General features: G+C 41.2%; 1 protein-coding gene across 1 annotated transcript in view; it reads left to right on the top strand.

Moving 5' to 3' along the window:
- Positions 1-11080: 11080 nt before the first annotated feature.
- The window catches only part of LOC114658740 (cytochrome P450 2J2-like), a 59759-nt gene continuing 52075 nt past the window's right edge, over positions 11081-18764 (top strand). Inside the window, exon 1 of the mRNA XM_051932725.1 lies at positions 11081-11416. Within this exon, the coding sequence (XP_051788685.1) occupies positions 11108-11416 (309 nt within the window). The 5' untranslated portion in view covers positions 11081-11107. The remainder of the gene's footprint in view (positions 11417-18764) is intronic.

The raw sequence follows: 18764 nt of genomic DNA, 5'->3' as shown, positions 1-18764 counted from the left end.
GGTTACTATAAAAGGGGCCGCCTCCCTCCAGTAGATGAGCCGGAGTTGGGCAGAAGGAGACAGAGCTTGTGAGGAGGGGAGTGGAGGTCACAGAGAGAAAGAGAAATGAAAGAGAAAGTTGTTGGTAATGAGGCATTGTGGTGCTTGGAGAAAATAAAAAATTTGGACATCCTGGTGTGTGTCTGTCAGTGTCCGGGGGCTGTCTTTCCACAACTTTTTGTTACCCTAACTGAAAGAAATGGATGTGGTGGATGCCTGGTCTCAACAGGATGTAGCAACAGCTCATATGGCGCGGAGATCCATACAAGTTTGGCGGGAGATGTTTCCGGGGAAGCTGACCTCCCTGCGCTGTGATGTCGGGTGGTCTTCATGTTCACCTGATCTCGCTCCGTGTGATTTCTTCTTGTGCGGCTCTCTCAAATCGAAGGTACACACACACACACTGGCCTCAAAACCTTGAAGTCCTCAATGATGCTATTTGCTACAAAATAGCCGCTATTCCCCTGGAAATGGCCAAACGAGTCATGCGAAATTGTCTCGAAGATTGTATAGCTAATGATGGCCACCACCTTGAAGACATCCATCCATCCATTTTCCAACCCGCTGAATCTGAACACAGGGTCACGGGGGTCTGCTGGAGCCAATCCCAGCCAACATAGGGCACAAGGCAGGAACCAATCCCGGGCAGGGTGCCAACCCACTGCAGGACACACACAAACACACCCACACACCAAGCACACACTAGAGCCAATTTAGAATCGCCAATCCACCTAACCTGCATGTCTTTGGACTGTGGGAGGAAACCGGAGCACCCGGAGGAAACCCACGCAGACACGGGGAGAACATGCAAACTCCACGCAGGGAGGACCCGGGAATCGAACCCAGGTCCCCAGGTCTCGCAACTGCGAGGCAGCAGCGCTACCCACTGCGCCACCATGCCGCACCTTGAAGACATCATTTTTAAAACTAAGTGAAAAAAAATCTGTTTTGATTCTGGCTGGTAAGGGCAGAAAAAGTTCCCCTCACTGGGTGTCCTGTAAGGTGACAAAAGAGATGGCAATGTTAGCGAATCTGCTCCCTCTCACTCTTGGGTGGTATCCCTTAACTCTAATAAACCTGTAAGGTGATCCTCTGATGCACATGTGTGACAGTAGTTATCATGAGGGGGATAAAGCCGTGTCCTTTTACTTTCCTTCATTTTGTTCTTAAACTGTACAGTGTAGTACTGTTTGCAGAATCATTCAGGTTTATCTTGGCTTTACATTGCACTTGAGGAATTCCACATTTGTTATCCAAATCCCCCAGGATAAAGTCTATTTAGAGAAAGGGTCCAGAGTACAAAAATAAAATCACAGCTGTTCACCAGGCCGAGCCAGTTCTATCTTTAAAGTAAAAAAACAAATACCAATGAGCAATTTTAAAACCCCAAGGAAGGGCAGCCAATGCAGTGCTGCCCACTCAAGTTCAAGTTTATCATCACTAATACAGAATAAAGTGAAATGACCAACACACAACATGTTTGCACAAATGTAATATTTCCAAACACTTTGTAAAGGCAGATATAATCATTGATGTCAAGCGTGATTGTTTCACACATCTGCCCTTTACTTGCTTTAATAAACAGCACTGCCAAAAGAGCCAGCTGCAGAAAAACATTCCTACTCATGCTGCCCACCACCTACTTACTTAAGTGGAATCTGTGGCTTGAGCCAAATTTCTCAATTTGTAGTCTTAGATTTGTACACTGAAAGGCACTGCATCAGTTGGAGGTCAACACATTTACAGGGCAAAAGATAATCGAGAGGTGTTTGCTTCATTCTCATGTTGGATCTAACAAGGATGGGTAGACATTCACCATCACCTGAGGTGTGGGCTCCAGCAAAGTAAACGTAACCAGACAAAGCCACCTCATTTACATCAAAGAATCGTCGGGCTTCTGCCATTTCTCATTTAAGCAAAACATGTCAAGATATCAGTCCACGATTAACTTGGACCATGCCAGTGCCTGACCACTGAAGAGCAGTTAGCAATGTGTGTGAAAAACCCGCTGTGAGGAGTCAATCACGCCAAGGCAGTTTAATTTTAGCAAAATACATGGGAGCCTGATAACAACAGCAATGCATTCTGGAAGAAATGATAATAAAAATGAATAGCACATGGGTAAACATCTATTTCACAACTTAAATTCTAATACTTGTGGTAAACCAAGAATTAACAAAGATTTTGAACTTTACCAAGCAACTTCCTTATTTACATAGCAGTTTACTTAGGCCAGGTGAAATATTTATGGAAGGTCATAAATGCTGAGCAGACTGGAGCTTTGTACCTCAGATAAATATATATATTTATATATGCCTCGCAGTTGGGAGACCTGGGGACCTGAGGTTCGCTTCCCAGGTCCTCCCTGCGTGGAGTTTGCATGTTCTCCCCGTGTCTGCGTGGGTTTCCTCCCACAGTCCAAAGACATGCAGGTTAGGTGGATTGGCGATTCTAAATTGGCCCTAGTGCGTGCTTGGTGTGTGGGTGTGTTTGTGTGTTCTGCGGTGGGTTGGCACCCTGCCCAGGATTGGTTCCTGCCTTGTGCCCTGTGTTGGCTGGGATTGGCTCCAGCAGACCCCCGTGACCCTGTGTTCGGATTCAGCGGGTTGGAAAATGGATGGATGTATATATATATATATATATATATATATATATATATATATATATATATTGTGAGATTGCCGGGACGCCCTTCTCTCAACCATTTTCAACCACGCACATGGTACTTTCACCTCTCATTCATCCTCGACAGTACTCTATCCTTCCAATCTCACATTAATAACATCACCCGGTCTGCTTACTTCCACCTACGTAATATTAATCGCATTTGCCCCTCCCTCACTCCTCACACCACTGCCATTCTTGTTCATAGTCTTGTCACTTCTCGGCTGGACTACTGCAATTCACTCATCTTTGGTCTACCGAATAAATCTCTTCATAAGCTTCAGTTAGTCCAGAATTCTGCAGCACGTATCATCACTCAAATCCCATCTATTCACCATATTACTCCGGTCTTGCAGCAGCTTCATTGGCTCCCGATTAAGTTTCGTATTGATTTTAAGATTCTACTATTAACATTTAAGGCCATCCATAACCTCGCCCCTCCATATCTGTCTGACCTTCTTCATGTTGCCATTCCATCCCGTAACCTTAGATCCTCTTCCTCCACCCATCTGACTGTCCCTCCGGCCCGTCTAACAACCATGGGGAGCAGAGCTTTCAGCCGTTCTGCTCCCAAGCTCTGGAATTCATTGCCTGCAGATCTCCGAAATATCAAATCATATTCATCCTTCAAATGTAAACTTAAAACGCATCTGTTTAAATGGCTTTTTCTTTTTCCTCCTGATTATAATGGTTTTGTTTGGTTTTAATTTCTAGATTTTCTGATGTTTTAAGTTTTTTATAATTGTGTCTTTTATTTATTTATTTATTTATTTATTGTTCGGTGTCCTTGAATTCCCTGAAAGGCGCCTTGTATAAATAAAATGTATTATTATTATTATTATTATTATTATTATTATTCGTGTGAATGCTTTTGTCAGACGCAGTTCCTGCACTCTCAGCTCTTATAAATTTTAACATTTTCCTCACTTTAAGTTACCAATTAAAGAAGACGCATTATGTCCAAATCTTACTGATAAATTTCATCCTGAATGGTTATTAACAGAAAAAATGAGTACACAGGTAATCTTAGCAATGAGAAACGACAAACTCCAACAAATTAACACCAAAAATGTTGATCGGGTACTTGGAAAATTGGTTAAATGTGTATCAATAGACTCTGCTGAAACAGTTGGTGGTGATGGTGTGGAAGACGAAAACATCAACTTACAATATCATGAAGAATATCTAGAACCATTAACACCGGCCGGTCTTCCACTGCACAAATTACTGTAGAAAGAAGGACGTATCCAAGAAAGGTAAAGTAGTTCATCTCCCGCCCATAACATTACAATTTGAAAAAGTCATTTTATTTAATAGAGTGAAAGAAGCGAAATTCAATCACAGGCAGTTATACGTTGCATTGTCATGATGAAAGTCCAAATACAGAATCAAAATTCAATACGATATTGACGAAAATTCAAAAAGTTGTTTTTACTGAAGTTTAACAGTACAAGTATTTGCGCATTAATTTCAAAGCCAAACAGAGTGAAATTGTATTACGCAATGAATACCTCTAACGCAACATGAAACATAATTTACTTTCAAATTATTACATGTTACTATTTTAAAATATGGTTAATTACTTGCTGTAATGTCAAATAGTTAGTTCTTGTATGCATATGTAACAATTCCCATGAAAATAACAATGTTTATTTTTTATTTTTTTTTATTTTATTGATTTTATTGTAATCATTCCATACAAATAGATCAATTTTTATAAAAAAATAAGATTGAAAACAAATCAACCCCCACCCCTGAGAAAGAGAGCATGGCCAACAGGCTAAAACTTAAAAATAGTCAAAATTAATAATTTGATGAGTTTATTAGACGGATACAGATAAATGGAGAAGAAAAAGAAATGAGGAGAGAATCTACTTCCTCAGTGCTTTAAGAGCTTATTCTAAAATATTATTGATTAGATCCTGCCAGGTTTTGAAAAAGTTCTGCACAGATCCTCTAAGTGAGTATTTGATTTTTTCCAATTTCAAATAATATAAAACAATCTGTTTAAATTGTACATCTGCACCCCTATACATGAGCGGCACAACATCAAAGAGACTAATGAAGCCAACCCTAACCCTAAACCCCTACTAAATATATATATATTGTAAAAGCTTGAGGTCTCCGTGACCCCTTGAACCCTTGGATCAGAAGTCAGACACCAGTTAAAAGTCCAATTATTATTTATTATATAATAATAATGTGCACCAAGCACCCTCCACTCCACAATACTCATATAATTAATCAATAATAAACACAATAATCCTCCATACTCCCAGACACTTCGCCACCCTTCCTCCCAGCTCAGCTCAGTGTTCTGGGCTTCCCACAATCCTTTTATAGCCCCTGACCTGGAAGTGGTTCCTGGCCAAACCCACAAGTCCGTTTTCCTTCCAGGTCAGGGCAAACAGTCCTCTTCTTCACCCCGGGAGCACGTCGCTTCCTCCAGTCACGTGACTGTGACGCAATCCCGGGTTATAGGGCACACAAGAGCCCACTAGCCCCCCTACAGCGACTCCCGGTGGTCCCCAAGGTATCCAGCAGGGCTGTGTATAGAAACGACAAAGTCCATGAGGCCCTGCTGGAACTCGGGGCACCATCATGCTGTCCGGAGGGCTCCTCCTAGCAGCCTGGGGGTGGCAACCGGAGTCTATAGCCGGTCGTCCATCACAATATATATATATATATATATATATATATATATATATATATATATATATATATATATATATATAAATCCTGTGTCATTAGTGGCTCACTGCACCTTCAATTGGCTTTTTATTCTGAAGAACATCTGAGCAAGGCCATTAATTATAGGGAGGCCATTCTCACTAACAGATGGCTTATTATCCAATTGAAGATGACGTGCATTTAAATTCTGTTTTTCATAAACTAAAACGCACTTTTCTGTTCTGTTTTACCTGTATTTCCTAAAACATAAGTAATCATCTATAGGGTGGTCCAGATCTAATTATGCAATTTTCATTACGCTATAACTTAAGTTTATTACATAGGGAATTCACAGCACCTGCCCTGCACATAAAGATTTCACTCAAAATTCTTTTGTTGCCAATAGATAGCAACACCTGCCCTGCATTCCAAAATGGTGGGGAGAGGGTTGTCAGTCAAACAGTTGCATAATTAGATCTGGACCACCTTGTATTTTATTTTCCTTGCCATCTTTATTATTTAACCAGGTTTCTCTTATTGCTAATGATATTAAAATTTGACTTGGCAATATTCAATTTCAACTGCTTTTATTTATTTATTTATTTTGATTCTCCGAGCATTAAAGCAAGCAATCTTTAGTTAGAACTTTAAAAAACATTTTGACAAGAACAAGCCAATCAGCCCAACAAAGCTTGCCACTCTAGTCGCCGAATTTCTCCAAAATAACATCAAGTCCAGATTTGAAGGTCCCTATAGTTCTACTGTCCTCCAAACTACTTGGTCACTTATTTTGTGTGTTTGTAGTTCTCTGTATCAAGAAAAATGTTCTAATGTTTGTGTGAAATTTACCCTTCACAGGTTTCCGACTGTATCCCCGTGTTCATTTTTGAATTCAATTTAAAGTCACACTCTCGATCCACTGAGCTAATTCCCTTCATCATTTTTAAACTTTCATGATTTTATTAATCTGCATTTGTTTACACTGAAATGGTTCATCTCCTGTCGTACAGCTCATACCCTTCTGTCCCAAAATCAGTCCAGTTTCTCTTCTGTAGACTTCCTGAGCACAGCATGCAGTACTCCGGGGGCCTCATTTATAAGGGTTGCGTACGCACAAAAAAAAAAAGGAGGATCAAAATGCGTGTACGCAACTTCCCGCGTAAACGTCAGGATTTATAAAAGAAAAATTGACTGTGGAACAACATGCATATGTTTATGGCAACTCTGACCCATGTAAACAAAACATTTCAGAGTGTGTTATGTAAGATCCTATGGTGACCCTGTTTTCCCCTTTATACTCTTATAGCAGCACTACTGGGGAGTGAAAACTTCAACTCCCAGCAGTCCCTGCAGTGGCTCTGATTGGTCTTCTGCTGAGGGTGCAGGGGCTGCTGGGGACAAGAGGGCCGGCGTGAGATTTAAAAGAAGGACAGTTATACAGAGGAGGGGAGTTTTTTGTTGTTTCGTGTCTGGAGTTACCTGTTTCTTTTCATTCCCGTTCAGTTGTTATGGATTCTTGTTTTGTCCTGTTCAGTGTATGGACTGCCTGGTGTCGTCCTGCTGCAAGAGGACCTTATTAGGATTGGTTGTCGACCTGTGAAGAAAGGAGTACTCCTGATCCCATCCCACGTCACCATCTGGAAAAACTGGTAAGACTGATCTTTACATTCACATACAGTTAGCTGATCTCTGGACTATCTATCTCCATCATTTCATTACATCAGTTGCCATTCTTATGGACTTCATCGTGTGTGGTTTTTGTTAGTTGTTTGTTATTGTTGAATTTGTGTTTATTGCATAATGGCCGGAAGGGAACTGGGGTTGGGTTTGTAGTGGTTTGCATAGTTATAATTCGTTTATTATTATTTAATACATTCTTCGATTTCTGTTTACTTTTTGTCTCTGTGAGGGAGTTTGTGTGAGTCGGGTCAAGGCTGGGTGCGTTCCTGGGATCCCTACCAAAAAATAAATAAATCATTCTCTAGGTAGTGTGAATCTTAGCAGGATTTTTTAGTCTGCTGCACTCTTTACTCTTTAGACTTTAATAAAATGTCTAACAAACCCAAACATGTACCACTTTGTGATCAGGTACTTTACACTGCTATCGTGGGCTGCATCAGGAGTGGGCAGGAGGAGGAGTATAGAAACCTCATCAAGGACTTTGTTAAATGGTGCGACTTAAACCACCTACAACTGAACACCAGCAAAACCAAGGAACTGGTGGTGGATTTTAGGAGACCCAGGCCCCTCATGGACCCTGTGATCATCAGAGGTGACTGTGTGCAGAGGGTGCAGACCTATTAATACCTAGGAGTGCAGCTGGACGATAAATTAGACTGGACTGCCAATACTGATTCTCTGTGCAAGAAAGGACAGAGCCGCCTGTACTTCCTTAGAAGACTGGCATCCTTCAACATCTGCAGTAAGATGCTGCAGATGTTCTATCAGATGGTTGTGGCGAGTGCCCTCTTCTACGCAGTGGTGTGCTGGGGAGGCAGCATTAAGAAGAAGGATGCCTCACGCCTGGACAAACTGGTGAGGAAGGCAGGCTCTATTGTTGGCATAGAGCTGGACAGTTTAACACCTGTGGCAGAGTGAAGGGCGCTCAGCAGGCTCCTATCAATTATGGAGAATCCACTACATCCATTAAACAGTGTCATCTCCAGACAGAGGAGCAATTTCAGCGACAGACTGCTGTCACTGTCCTGCTCCACTGACAGACTGAGAAGATCATTCCTCCCCCAAACTATGCGACTCTTCAATTCCACCAGAGGGGGTAAACGTTGAACATTATTCAAGTTATTGTCTGTTTTTTTTACCTGCATTTTTTATTACTCTTTAATTTAATATTTTTTGCTGCTGGAATATGTGAATTTCCCCCTGGGATTAATAAAGTATCTATCTATCTATCTATCTATCTATCTATCTATCTATCTATCTATCTATCTATCTATCTATCTATCTATCTATCTATCTATCTATCTATCTATCTATCTATCTATCTATCTATCTATCTATCTATCTATCTATTTAGCACTTTCTCCCTTCTTCCCTTCTAACCTCAGGTAATTAGACAGAGTAAAGAAACAGGCAGGACCACCGATATCTAGGGTTGCTGCCATCTAGTGTCCTGGGGGGAACGAACATCATTTATAGCCAGTTCTTCCCTTTCATCCTGGCGAGGTAAGGTACTATAAACATGGCCAGTTGGATCGTCTGTCCATCTGCCTGGGACTTCTCATCTGGGTAAGGAATCATCTTCTCCTTTGGTTGGGATGTCAATCCATCCACCTGGGGACTCCCGTTTGGGTATGTCACCTTTCTATTACTTGGCTGGGATGTCTGTCCATCCACTTGGGGCCTCCCGTCCAGGTATGGAACCTTCCCCTCTCCTGGTTAGGATTCCCATCCATCCCGTGTGGCACTTACAATAAATAAATAAATTAAATAAATAAATGGTACTAACAAGTGTGAAAACCATTCTGCCCTATTTTTAAACTTCTGTTTTATTAAGTGTTTAACATAGACATGTATCCACTCAATCCCACTGCTCTGTATGGCAGTATCAGAGTGCACATTGAGATCTCATGATGACAGCCTATGTAAGATTCCAAGGATTAATAAAATAACAGTGGGAGGTCGAGCTTTAAGTTACAGGGCCCTGAAGCTGTGAAATCATCTGCCTGCTAATATAAGAATGTCCACAATGACTCACAATTGTAGTCCAGCATACCCTGACTAGAGCTGCTGATTAGCTGTACATACTGCATTTCTGTCTGATAGTCAACAGAAATATAAGTATGACAATATTATTTTAAACCATTACTAACTCTCTCTGTTCTTTTTCTCCTCTCGGTACCCAGATGTGCTGCTGTTCTACTGCCAGGCTGCTCTTCTGTATATGGAAAAGTTATCTCAGGTACAGGAGCATTTGGAATCATCATATGGAAAGATTCTGTCATCAGATTCGATGGCCAGCATAGACTCCTGTACTGAAAACTCAGGAGTGGGCAGGTGGCCAGTTGGCTGAGGACTCCATTACTGGGACTTTGTTTCTGAATTTTATCTTTTACAAGTTTAATCTCCACAATTGCCAACTGGCCATAGTTCATAAGTTAATTAATGGACATATTTTTGTTGGCTTCCATTTATGTTTAATCAGTTTCTACCTTCATTCTCTTTGTGTTTTAACAGATCTGCACTTACTTTATATATGAACCAGTTCTGCATCAGTAATTAGTATTATTTGTAATTGTGTTTCAACTGAGAATTGTTCCCAACTCTCAGTGTCTGCACTCAGTGTAGAATGCTATACAAAACTAAGTTGTACTGTACTGTAATGTACTGAAAATTGTTCCCAGTTGATAAGTACCTGTGGATGGAGTCTAGGATGGTCAGAATCAAAATTAAACAAATTTGAGCACTGCGTGAGAGTACCCCATTCTTTAGATACAGAAACGGCAGTGCTACATTGATAAAAAGGTCAAGTCAAGTCAACTTTATTTATAAAGCACTTTACATACAACAGCCGCTGACCAAAGTGCTGAACATAGGCTAAAATAAATTTTAAACAAAAACAAAATAATAAATAAGTAAAATAAAATACAATAAATGAAACTAATTAAAACATAGTAAACACAACTAAACAGAGTTAAAATCAACTGCTCACACAGGATCAAACACCAAACCAAAGAGGTAAGTCTTAAGAGCAGACTTAACAATGGGCAGTGAGGAGGCCTGTCTAATGTGGATCGGCAGTGAATTCCAGAGCCTTGGAGCCACCACAGTAAAAGCCCTATCCCCCCTGAGCTTTCGCTGAGTCCTCGGCACATCCAGAAGCAGCTGACCAACTGATCTGAGTGAGCGGGAAGGAGAGTGCATATGCAGCAGCTCAGCGAGGTAGGGTGGAGCAAGCCCATTTAAGGACTTAAAAACAAATAAAAGAATCTTACAATGAACTCTAAACTGAACAGGCAGCCAGTGCAGTGAGGATAACACAGGTGTAATGTGCTCATTTTTTCGTGTGCCAGTTAAAAGGCGTGCAGCAGCATTTTGCACCAGCTGGAGCCAAGACAGGGTGGACTGGCTAACACCAACATACAACGAATTACAATAGTCCAACCGGGTTGTAATGAAGGCGTGGATTACTGTTGTAAATTGATCTTTGGAAAGAATGTTTCTTATCTTCGCCAAACGTCTTAGCTGAAAAAAACAAGATTTCACCACCGCGCTGATCTGACCGTCCAGTCTAAAATCCTCATCTATCCTAAAACCCAAATTTGTAATAACAGGTGTACCATATTGTGCAAGGGGACCCAAATCCACAGGAGCAGAAGTTGAAATAGACCCCCCTGATGCCCCCAGGACCAAAAACTATAACCTCTGTCTTATTTTCATTAAAATTTAAGAAGTTTACTGTCATCCAAGCTTTCACCTCTTAATAATAATAATAATAATTCATTACATTTATATAGCGCTTTTCTCAGTACTCAAATAACCAAAGTTTGTATGGAGTAAGCATCCTTGCGTTTGAGGGGTACATAAACCCCTAAAAGGTGTAAGGTCTCAAACCAAAACACAAAATAGTCGTCACTTTCGATGCTGATAGAGTCCCAAGACAGACACTCGCCGATGTAATAACGGAGCGAAGAGGCAGCGTTTTCAGGATTTACATACGGGAAGAGAATGACGCGCGCGCGCGCGCGCCACAGGCGCTCCACCGAGAGACGCGCGCATGAGCGCGCACCCTAAACCAACGCGCAGTGGGCCGCCGCTCCGTGTGACAAGAACAAACATCCCCGGAGCTGGCAGCAGTCCTCGTGGCGTCGACATCAACTCGAACAGCCGTGCAATGTCATTTCTCTGGATAGTCGAGCGGCTGGACGTGCTCACCGCCCTTCTGCTTCTCGTTGTCACTTTAATTGTTTCCGATTATGTGATCAACAGGGCTCCTAAAAACTTCCCGCCGTGCCCCCCGGGGCTGCCATTTGTAGGCAACGCGTTGAGCTTCGCCGCAGAGGAGCCGTATGCCTACTTGTCAAAGGTAAGTACAAAGTATTTGGAGGGGATTTTGTTTTTATTCTTTACTAAATGTTTTGTTACCGTTAGGTGACCACCTACATCCGCGAAATAGACAAGAATGACAATTTATGTCCTATTTGTGGTGAGTGATTCTGGAAAATTCCTGTGTAAATTGACATGTTTTTATTCTCGCACATCATTCAAAAGTGATCAAGAAATCTTAGCGCTGCACAGGAAATTCGCATGGTGGTCTTTAATGCTGTGGATGTACATTAACCCGTAAACATATAATAAATACATTTCCCGCGTTTGTCCATACGTCTGATCTTTCTTAATGTAGTTTTTTTTTTTTTTTGGCCCATTTCGATCACAAATCTCCAAACGTAACTCGCTCGGTACAAAGTAATCTCGAGAGCCACGCCCACTTTATTCAATCGATGAGGCTGAGGACTGACAGCGGGGGCGTGGCGAGTGTGGCCTGATCCACCTTCAGGGGAGACTTGGGTAGACAACCCTGAGTCCTGCTCGCAAATGAATGAGAAAAGCACGGCCAGCATCATGCAAAGTGAAAAGTGCAAATCAAACCAAGTAATGGGTGTTAAAGGCTTGTGATTGATAACTCTGTAGAAGACAATGTTAGTGCTGCTGCTTGGCAGTAAGGAGACTGTGGAAGATTGTGGGTTCGCTTCATGGATCCTCCCTGTGTGGATAGCGCTTTGAGTACTGAGAAAAGCGCTATATAAATGTAATGAATTATTATTATTATTATTATTATTATTATTATTAATGTTAAGAGAGTGATCTTCATGCTTTTTGAAGAAAAATTAAAATGTAATCTTTGTGCATTGCTAGAGTGGCATGGTGGTAGTACTGATGCCTCTCAACGAGGAGACTGGGGTTCCCATCCTGGGTCCTTCCTGCATGGAGTTTGCATGTTCTCTGTGTGTGAATGTGGATTCCTTCTGGGGGCCCCAGTTTCCTACCACACTCCAAAGACATGCCGGTTTAAGTGGATTGGTGGTGCTAATTGGTGTGTGTTTGTGTGTTGTCACGCTGCGGTAGGCTGGCTGGGGATTGTTCCTGCCTGGCTGCCCCTATGCTTTCTGGGTTTGGCTCCATGACCCTACTCAGGATTAAGCAGGTTTGGAAGAAGCATGGATGGATGTAGACTACTGCGTTTGTAAAGATTATAAGTGAAAGACTATCCAAAACTGTCTTTGAATGTATTTGAGTAATGTGATGATATTATATTAACATAAACGGTACAGAAGCATCTTTATAATTTCAAAGACAACCTGAAAACTGTCAGTATTGAACCAAAATAAAATCGGATTCTGCCCTCTAAGAAAAGCCTGAAAAATGCGAAATATTTTTCAAAAGAAGTCATGTGTGCATGTTTAATTATGTTTATTCTTTTATGAAACTTTTTAAAAATGCTTTCTAAAAAGTCTTTTGATAGCACAAAATGAGTTTTAAAAATGCTAATGTAAATAATGAAAACTAATATCAGAAAGACTAGACACAAAGTAAGACGCACGGTTAAATTGTTTATATTTTCAAAAAATATCAACCCTCAAAAATCAAAAGAAAACAGCAAATCAGAATAATAAAACTGTAATTAATACAATAAGATGCACCATGTAACTAACATCATTTATGTGGCAACAGAGACTTCTGGATCTACAGCAAGACCTTGCAATACTCATCAGTAACGTTTTATTGGGGATTTTCCATTCAATAATCAAGCGCCTCGTGTGCCAACTTTATCTGGTAATATACGGTAGCTACAGTGCCCTCCATCATGTTGGGGACAAGGACACATTTTTCCTTGATGTACCCCTCTGCTCCACAATTTAAAATTACTGATCAAATCAATCAGACGTTGTGATTAAAGTGCACATTGCAGACTTTCATTTAGGAGGAAATGCAGACATTTTTCTACACAGTCCCCCCATTTCAGGGCACCATGAAGTTTGGGACACAGCAATGGCACGTCTGTTAAAGCCGTTGTCATATTTAAGAGTTTGTCGCATATCCCTTGCATGCAATGAGGATCTTCTCTGGTGATGCTCTGCCAAGCCATCTTCAGCTGCTGCTTGTTTCGGGGGGCTTTTCCCCAAACATTTTCATTTTAGCACGTGGAAGGCCTGCTAGCTGGATTTCATTTAGGTGACTGACCTGGTCATTTTTTAAGTTTGAAATACTCCTGTGTTTCATTAGCAGTATTTTTGAGATCATTATTCTGTTGTAGGATGAAGTGCCGTCTGAGGAATTTGCACGCTTTTAGTGGATCTTGAGCAGATCAGTTGTTTCTGCGCACCTCAGAATTTATTGCGCCACTGCCATCGGCAGTTCCATCATTAATGAAGAGAAGTGTGCCAATACTTGTGGCAGCCATACATGCCCAAGCCATAACACCCCCAGCACCGCCATGTTTAACAGATGAGGTGTTCTGCTTTGGATCTTGGATAGTTCTTGTCATCACACTGATGCAGGTTCATCTTTGTCTCGTCTGTCCACAAGACCCTTCTCCCAGAATTCTGCAGGCTCTTTAAAGTCATTTTTTCCCAATCTGGCCATCCTGTTTTTGTGATTTTTCATTTTGCAGTGTGGCTTCTGCTATTGAAGCGTTCTGCAGATGGTCGTCTCTGACACGTTCACTTCTGCCTCCTGAAGAATGTTTCTGATAGATAGATAGATAGATAGATAGATAGATAGATAGATAGATAGATAGATAGATAGATAGATAGATAGATAGATAGATAGATACTTTATTAATCCCCAAGGGGAAATTCCCATACTCCAGCAGCAGCATACTAATATAAACAATATTAAATTAAAGAGTGATAACAATGCAGGTATAACAGACAATAACTTTGTATAATGTTAACGTTTACCCCCCCCCCCCCCCCCCGGGTGGAATTGAAGAGTCGCATAGTGTGGGGGAGGAACGATCTCCTCAGTCTGTGAGTGGAGCAGGACGGTGACAGCAGTCTGTCGCTGAAGCTGCTCCTCTGTCTGGAGATGATCCTGTTCAGTGGGTGCAGTGGATTCTCCATGATTGACAGGAGTCTGCTCAGCGCCCGTCGCTCTGCCACAGATGTCAGACTATCTAGCTCTGTGCCTACAATAGAGCCTGCTCTCAGTTTGTCCAGGCATGAGGCGTCCCTCTTCCTTATGCTGCCTCCCCAGCACACCACCGCATAGATGAGGGCGCTCGCCACAACCGTCTGATAGAACATCTGCAGCATCGTATTGCAGATGTTGAAGGATGCCAGCCTTCTAAGAAAGTATAGTCGGCTCTGTCCTTTCTTACACGGATTGGTCGGACAGGCCAGGGTTTGGGGCTTTTTCTTGACCCTAGAGAGAATAAGTTTGTCTTCGGCAGTGGAGGTCTTTCTTAGCTTACTGAGCTGACCAGTGTATTCATTTTTCTTCATGATATTTCAGACAGTTGATTTAGGTAATCTTAAGGTTCTACTGATGTCCCCAATCGTTTTATTGCTGTTTTTAATCCTCATAATGGCTTCTGTGACTTTCATTGGCACACCTTTTGTCCTCCTGTTGAATAATGGCAACTACAGACTTAAAAGGGTCAATGCAAGCCGAGTGTATTATCATGATATTTCCCTGTACTTACCCTTTACCTAGGGGTAAGTGTACTCATAAGGTTCGTTACCGGGTTGGTCTAATGTCTAAATTAGAATATCGTGACAAAGTTGATTTATTTCAGTAATTCCATTCAAAAAGTGAAACTTGTATATTAGATTCATTCATTATACACAGACTGATGTATTTCAAATGTTTATTTCTTTTAATGTTGATGATTATAACTGACAACTAATGAAAGTCCCAAATTCAATACAGAAAATTAGAATATCAATTAAGACCAATGCAAAAAAAGGATTTTTAGAAATGTTGGCCAACTGAAAGGTATGAACATGAAAAGTATGAGCATGTACAGCACTCAATATTTAGTTGGGGCTCCTTTGGCCTGGATTACTGCAGCAATGCGGCGTGGCATGGAGTCGATCAGTCTGTGGCACTGCTCAGGTGTTATGAGAGCCCATGTTGCTCTGATAGTGGCCTTCAGCTCTTCTGAATTGTTGGGTCTGGCGTATTGCATCTTCCTCTTCACGATACCACATAGATTTTCTATGGGGTTAAGGTCAGGCGAGTTTGCTGGCCAATGAAGAACAGGGATACCATGGTCCTTAAACCAGGTACTGGTAGCTTTGGCACTGTGTGCAGGTGCCAGGTCCTGTTGGAAAATGAAATCTGCATCTCCATAAAGTTCGTCAGCAGCAGGAAGCATGAAGTGCTCTAAAACTTCCTGGTAGACGGCTGCGTTGACCTTGGACCTCAGAAAACACAATGGACCAACACCAGCAGATGACATGGCACCCCAAACCATCACTGACTGTGGAAACTTTACACTGGACCTCACGCAACGTGGATTCTGTGCCTCTCCTCTCTTCCTCCAGACTCTGGGACCTTGATTTCCAAAGGAAATGCAAAATTTACTTTCATCAGAGAACATAACTTTGGACCACTCAGCAGCAGTCCAAAGGCGAGACGCTTCTAACGCTGTCTCTTGTTCAAGAGTGGCTTGACACAAGGAATGCGACAGCTGAAACCCATGTCTTGCATACGTCTGTGTGTGGTGGTTCTTGAAGCACTGACTCCAGCTGCAGTCCACTCTTTGTGAATCTCCCCCACATTTTTGAATGGGTTTTGTTTCACAATCCTCTCCAGGGTGCGGTTATCTCTATTGCTTGTACACTTTTTTCTACCACATCTTGTCCTTCCCTTCACCTCTCTATTAATGTGCTTGGACACAGAGCTCTGTGAACAGCCAGCCTCTTTAGCAATGACCTTTTGTGTCTTGCCCTCCTTGTGCAAGGTGTCAATGGTCGTCTTTTGGACAACTGTCAAGTCAGCAGTCTTCCCCATGATTGCGTAGCCTACAGAACTCGACTGAGAGACCATTTAAAGGCTTTTGAGTTAATTAGCTGATTACAGTGTGGCACCAGGTGTCTTCAATATTGAACCTTTTCACAATATTCTAATTTTCCGAGATACTGAATTTGGGACTTTCATCAGTTGTCAGTTATAATCATCAACATTAAAAGAAATAAACATTTGAAATACATCAGTCTGTGTGTAATGAATGAATCTAATATACAAGTTTCACTTTTTGAATGGAATTACTGAAATAAATCAACTTTGTCATGATATTCTAATTTTATGACCAGCACCTGTAAATGTAGCTATGCGCATACACACAGAAACTCAACAGTGCCCTATGAATGACACACACACATAGCCGATTAACCTCTAGCACCTTAAACCACACAAGTGTCTTAGGAATAACACAGCCAGTAACTCTCTCAGCACTTCATTAGACTTACTTATTATTGGCACGATCAACATACAACGTTTTAAATATATCTTAGACCTAAATATTACTTTTGGTCTCCAAGAACATATTCAAACATACAAAGACTCGGCACCCTTGGCTATAGACCATTTATCAGCCAAGAATGCCTTACTTTTTGTGCTGTTCCATACTTTTGGGTGGAGCTGTCACCCTCACCCTTAATAAACCTCACAGCACAGAGCGTATGGCAAACCTCCGACTGCACCTGGTGCTCAAAGATATCTACCTTATTACTTCAATCACTCTAGACATGAAGACAAAGCATAGAAAGTTAAAAGCATCATGGTATTGATTACAGGAATAATAATACCAGTAGAACAAATAATGATAGAAAATAGGACTGATAGTAAAGTCTGGATATGTGTAGTCTTTAGAAAAAAGCTTACGAAAAGTAAAGATGACAAAGATGAATGTAGCCGGCAGCTTGTGATTGAGCACTCATAGTTAGTCATTAAATGCTTTTCTGACGATCAGATGGAAACGGCCGCATGTCACTCTCGCCCTCTTCTGACATCGCTCTGTTCTCTTCTCCTGATGTCTTCATCCCTTCTTTCTCTTGATGTCGCTCTTCAGATGAGGCATATTTATTATAAAATTTCAGGCCGGGGGTTTCACCACACATGATTGTTGCATACACCTGATTGGCTGGCTGTCAATATGATGGATGGATTTTGCTCATATTCTTTAATTATGAGCACGTCCATTTTTCCCAAACAATAAAATTTTTGATGTTGCTTAGTACCTACTGGCATGTCTTCCTTTCCCAGGCTGTAAACCAATTTAGCAACTTGTTGTCCCAGATGCCCAGGTTATAAACTAATCGATTTCCTTTGGCACCAGCATGTCTTCTTTTCTTTGTTGGAAGAGCTGTTTTTAAAAGTGAGGTACAATCAGGAAGAGGATATGCTTTTATGTGTCCTCTATTAAGTTCATCTGTTGTTTTGTCTTGAACAAAATAAAATGAAAATATAGACCAAAATTTACAGATTTTGTACCCCACAACACCACGGTGTCTTATGATGCCATGAAACCCACCTGAAGAATCACAAACACCAGTGAAGCCAAATGTCCCAAACATGATGGTGCCCTGAAATGGGGGGAACATGTAGGAACAGTGTTATCATTTCTGCCCGGCGTGACCACAATGTATGCAAATCCCCCTTAAATGAAAATCTGCAATGTGTGCTTTAATCACGTCTGAATTATTTGATTTGTAATTTTAAACCATAGAGAAGAGGGTAAATCAAGAAAATGGTGTATTTGTCCCAAACAGTATGAATGGCATATTTGCAGCATTACAAATGTTAATAAAAAGCTCACTTCTCTAACAAACGCAATGGTATAAGCTCAGTTTTCATGTATTAAGTTGTTCAATCAACATAAAATACAGTGCATCCGGAAAGTATTCACAGCACATCACTTTCTCCACATTTTGTTATGTTACAGCCTTATTCCAAAATGGATTAAATTCATTTTTTTCCTCAGAATTCTACACACAACACCCCATAATGACAACATGAAAAAAGTTTACTTGAGATTTTTGCAAATTTATTAAAAATAAAAAAATTGAGAAAGCACATGTACATAAATATTCACAGCCTTTGCCATGAAGCTCGACATTGAGCTCAGGTGCATCCTGTTTCTCCTGATCATCCTTGAGATGTTTCTGCAGCTTAATTGGAGTCCACCTGTGGTAAATTCAGTTGACTGGACATGATTTGGAAAGGCACACACCTGTCTATAGAAGGTCCTACAGTTGACAGTTCATGTCAGAGCACAAACCAAGCATGAAGTCAAAGGAATTGTCTGTAGACCTCCAAGACAAGATTGTCTCGAGGCACAAATCTGGGGAAGGTTACAGAAAAATGTCTGCTGCTTTGAAGGTCTCAATGAGCACAGTGGCCTCCATCATCCGTAAGTGGAAGAAGTT

Source organism: Erpetoichthys calabaricus, chromosome 10, assembly GCF_900747795.2.
Source record: "Erpetoichthys calabaricus chromosome 10, fErpCal1.3, whole genome shotgun sequence".
In the NCBI taxonomy this organism is placed as follows: Eukaryota; Metazoa; Chordata; class Cladistia; order Polypteriformes; family Polypteridae; genus Erpetoichthys; species Erpetoichthys calabaricus.
The sequence above is the reverse complement of the archived record's forward strand: the minus strand, read 5'-3'. Positions and strand labels throughout refer to the sequence as shown.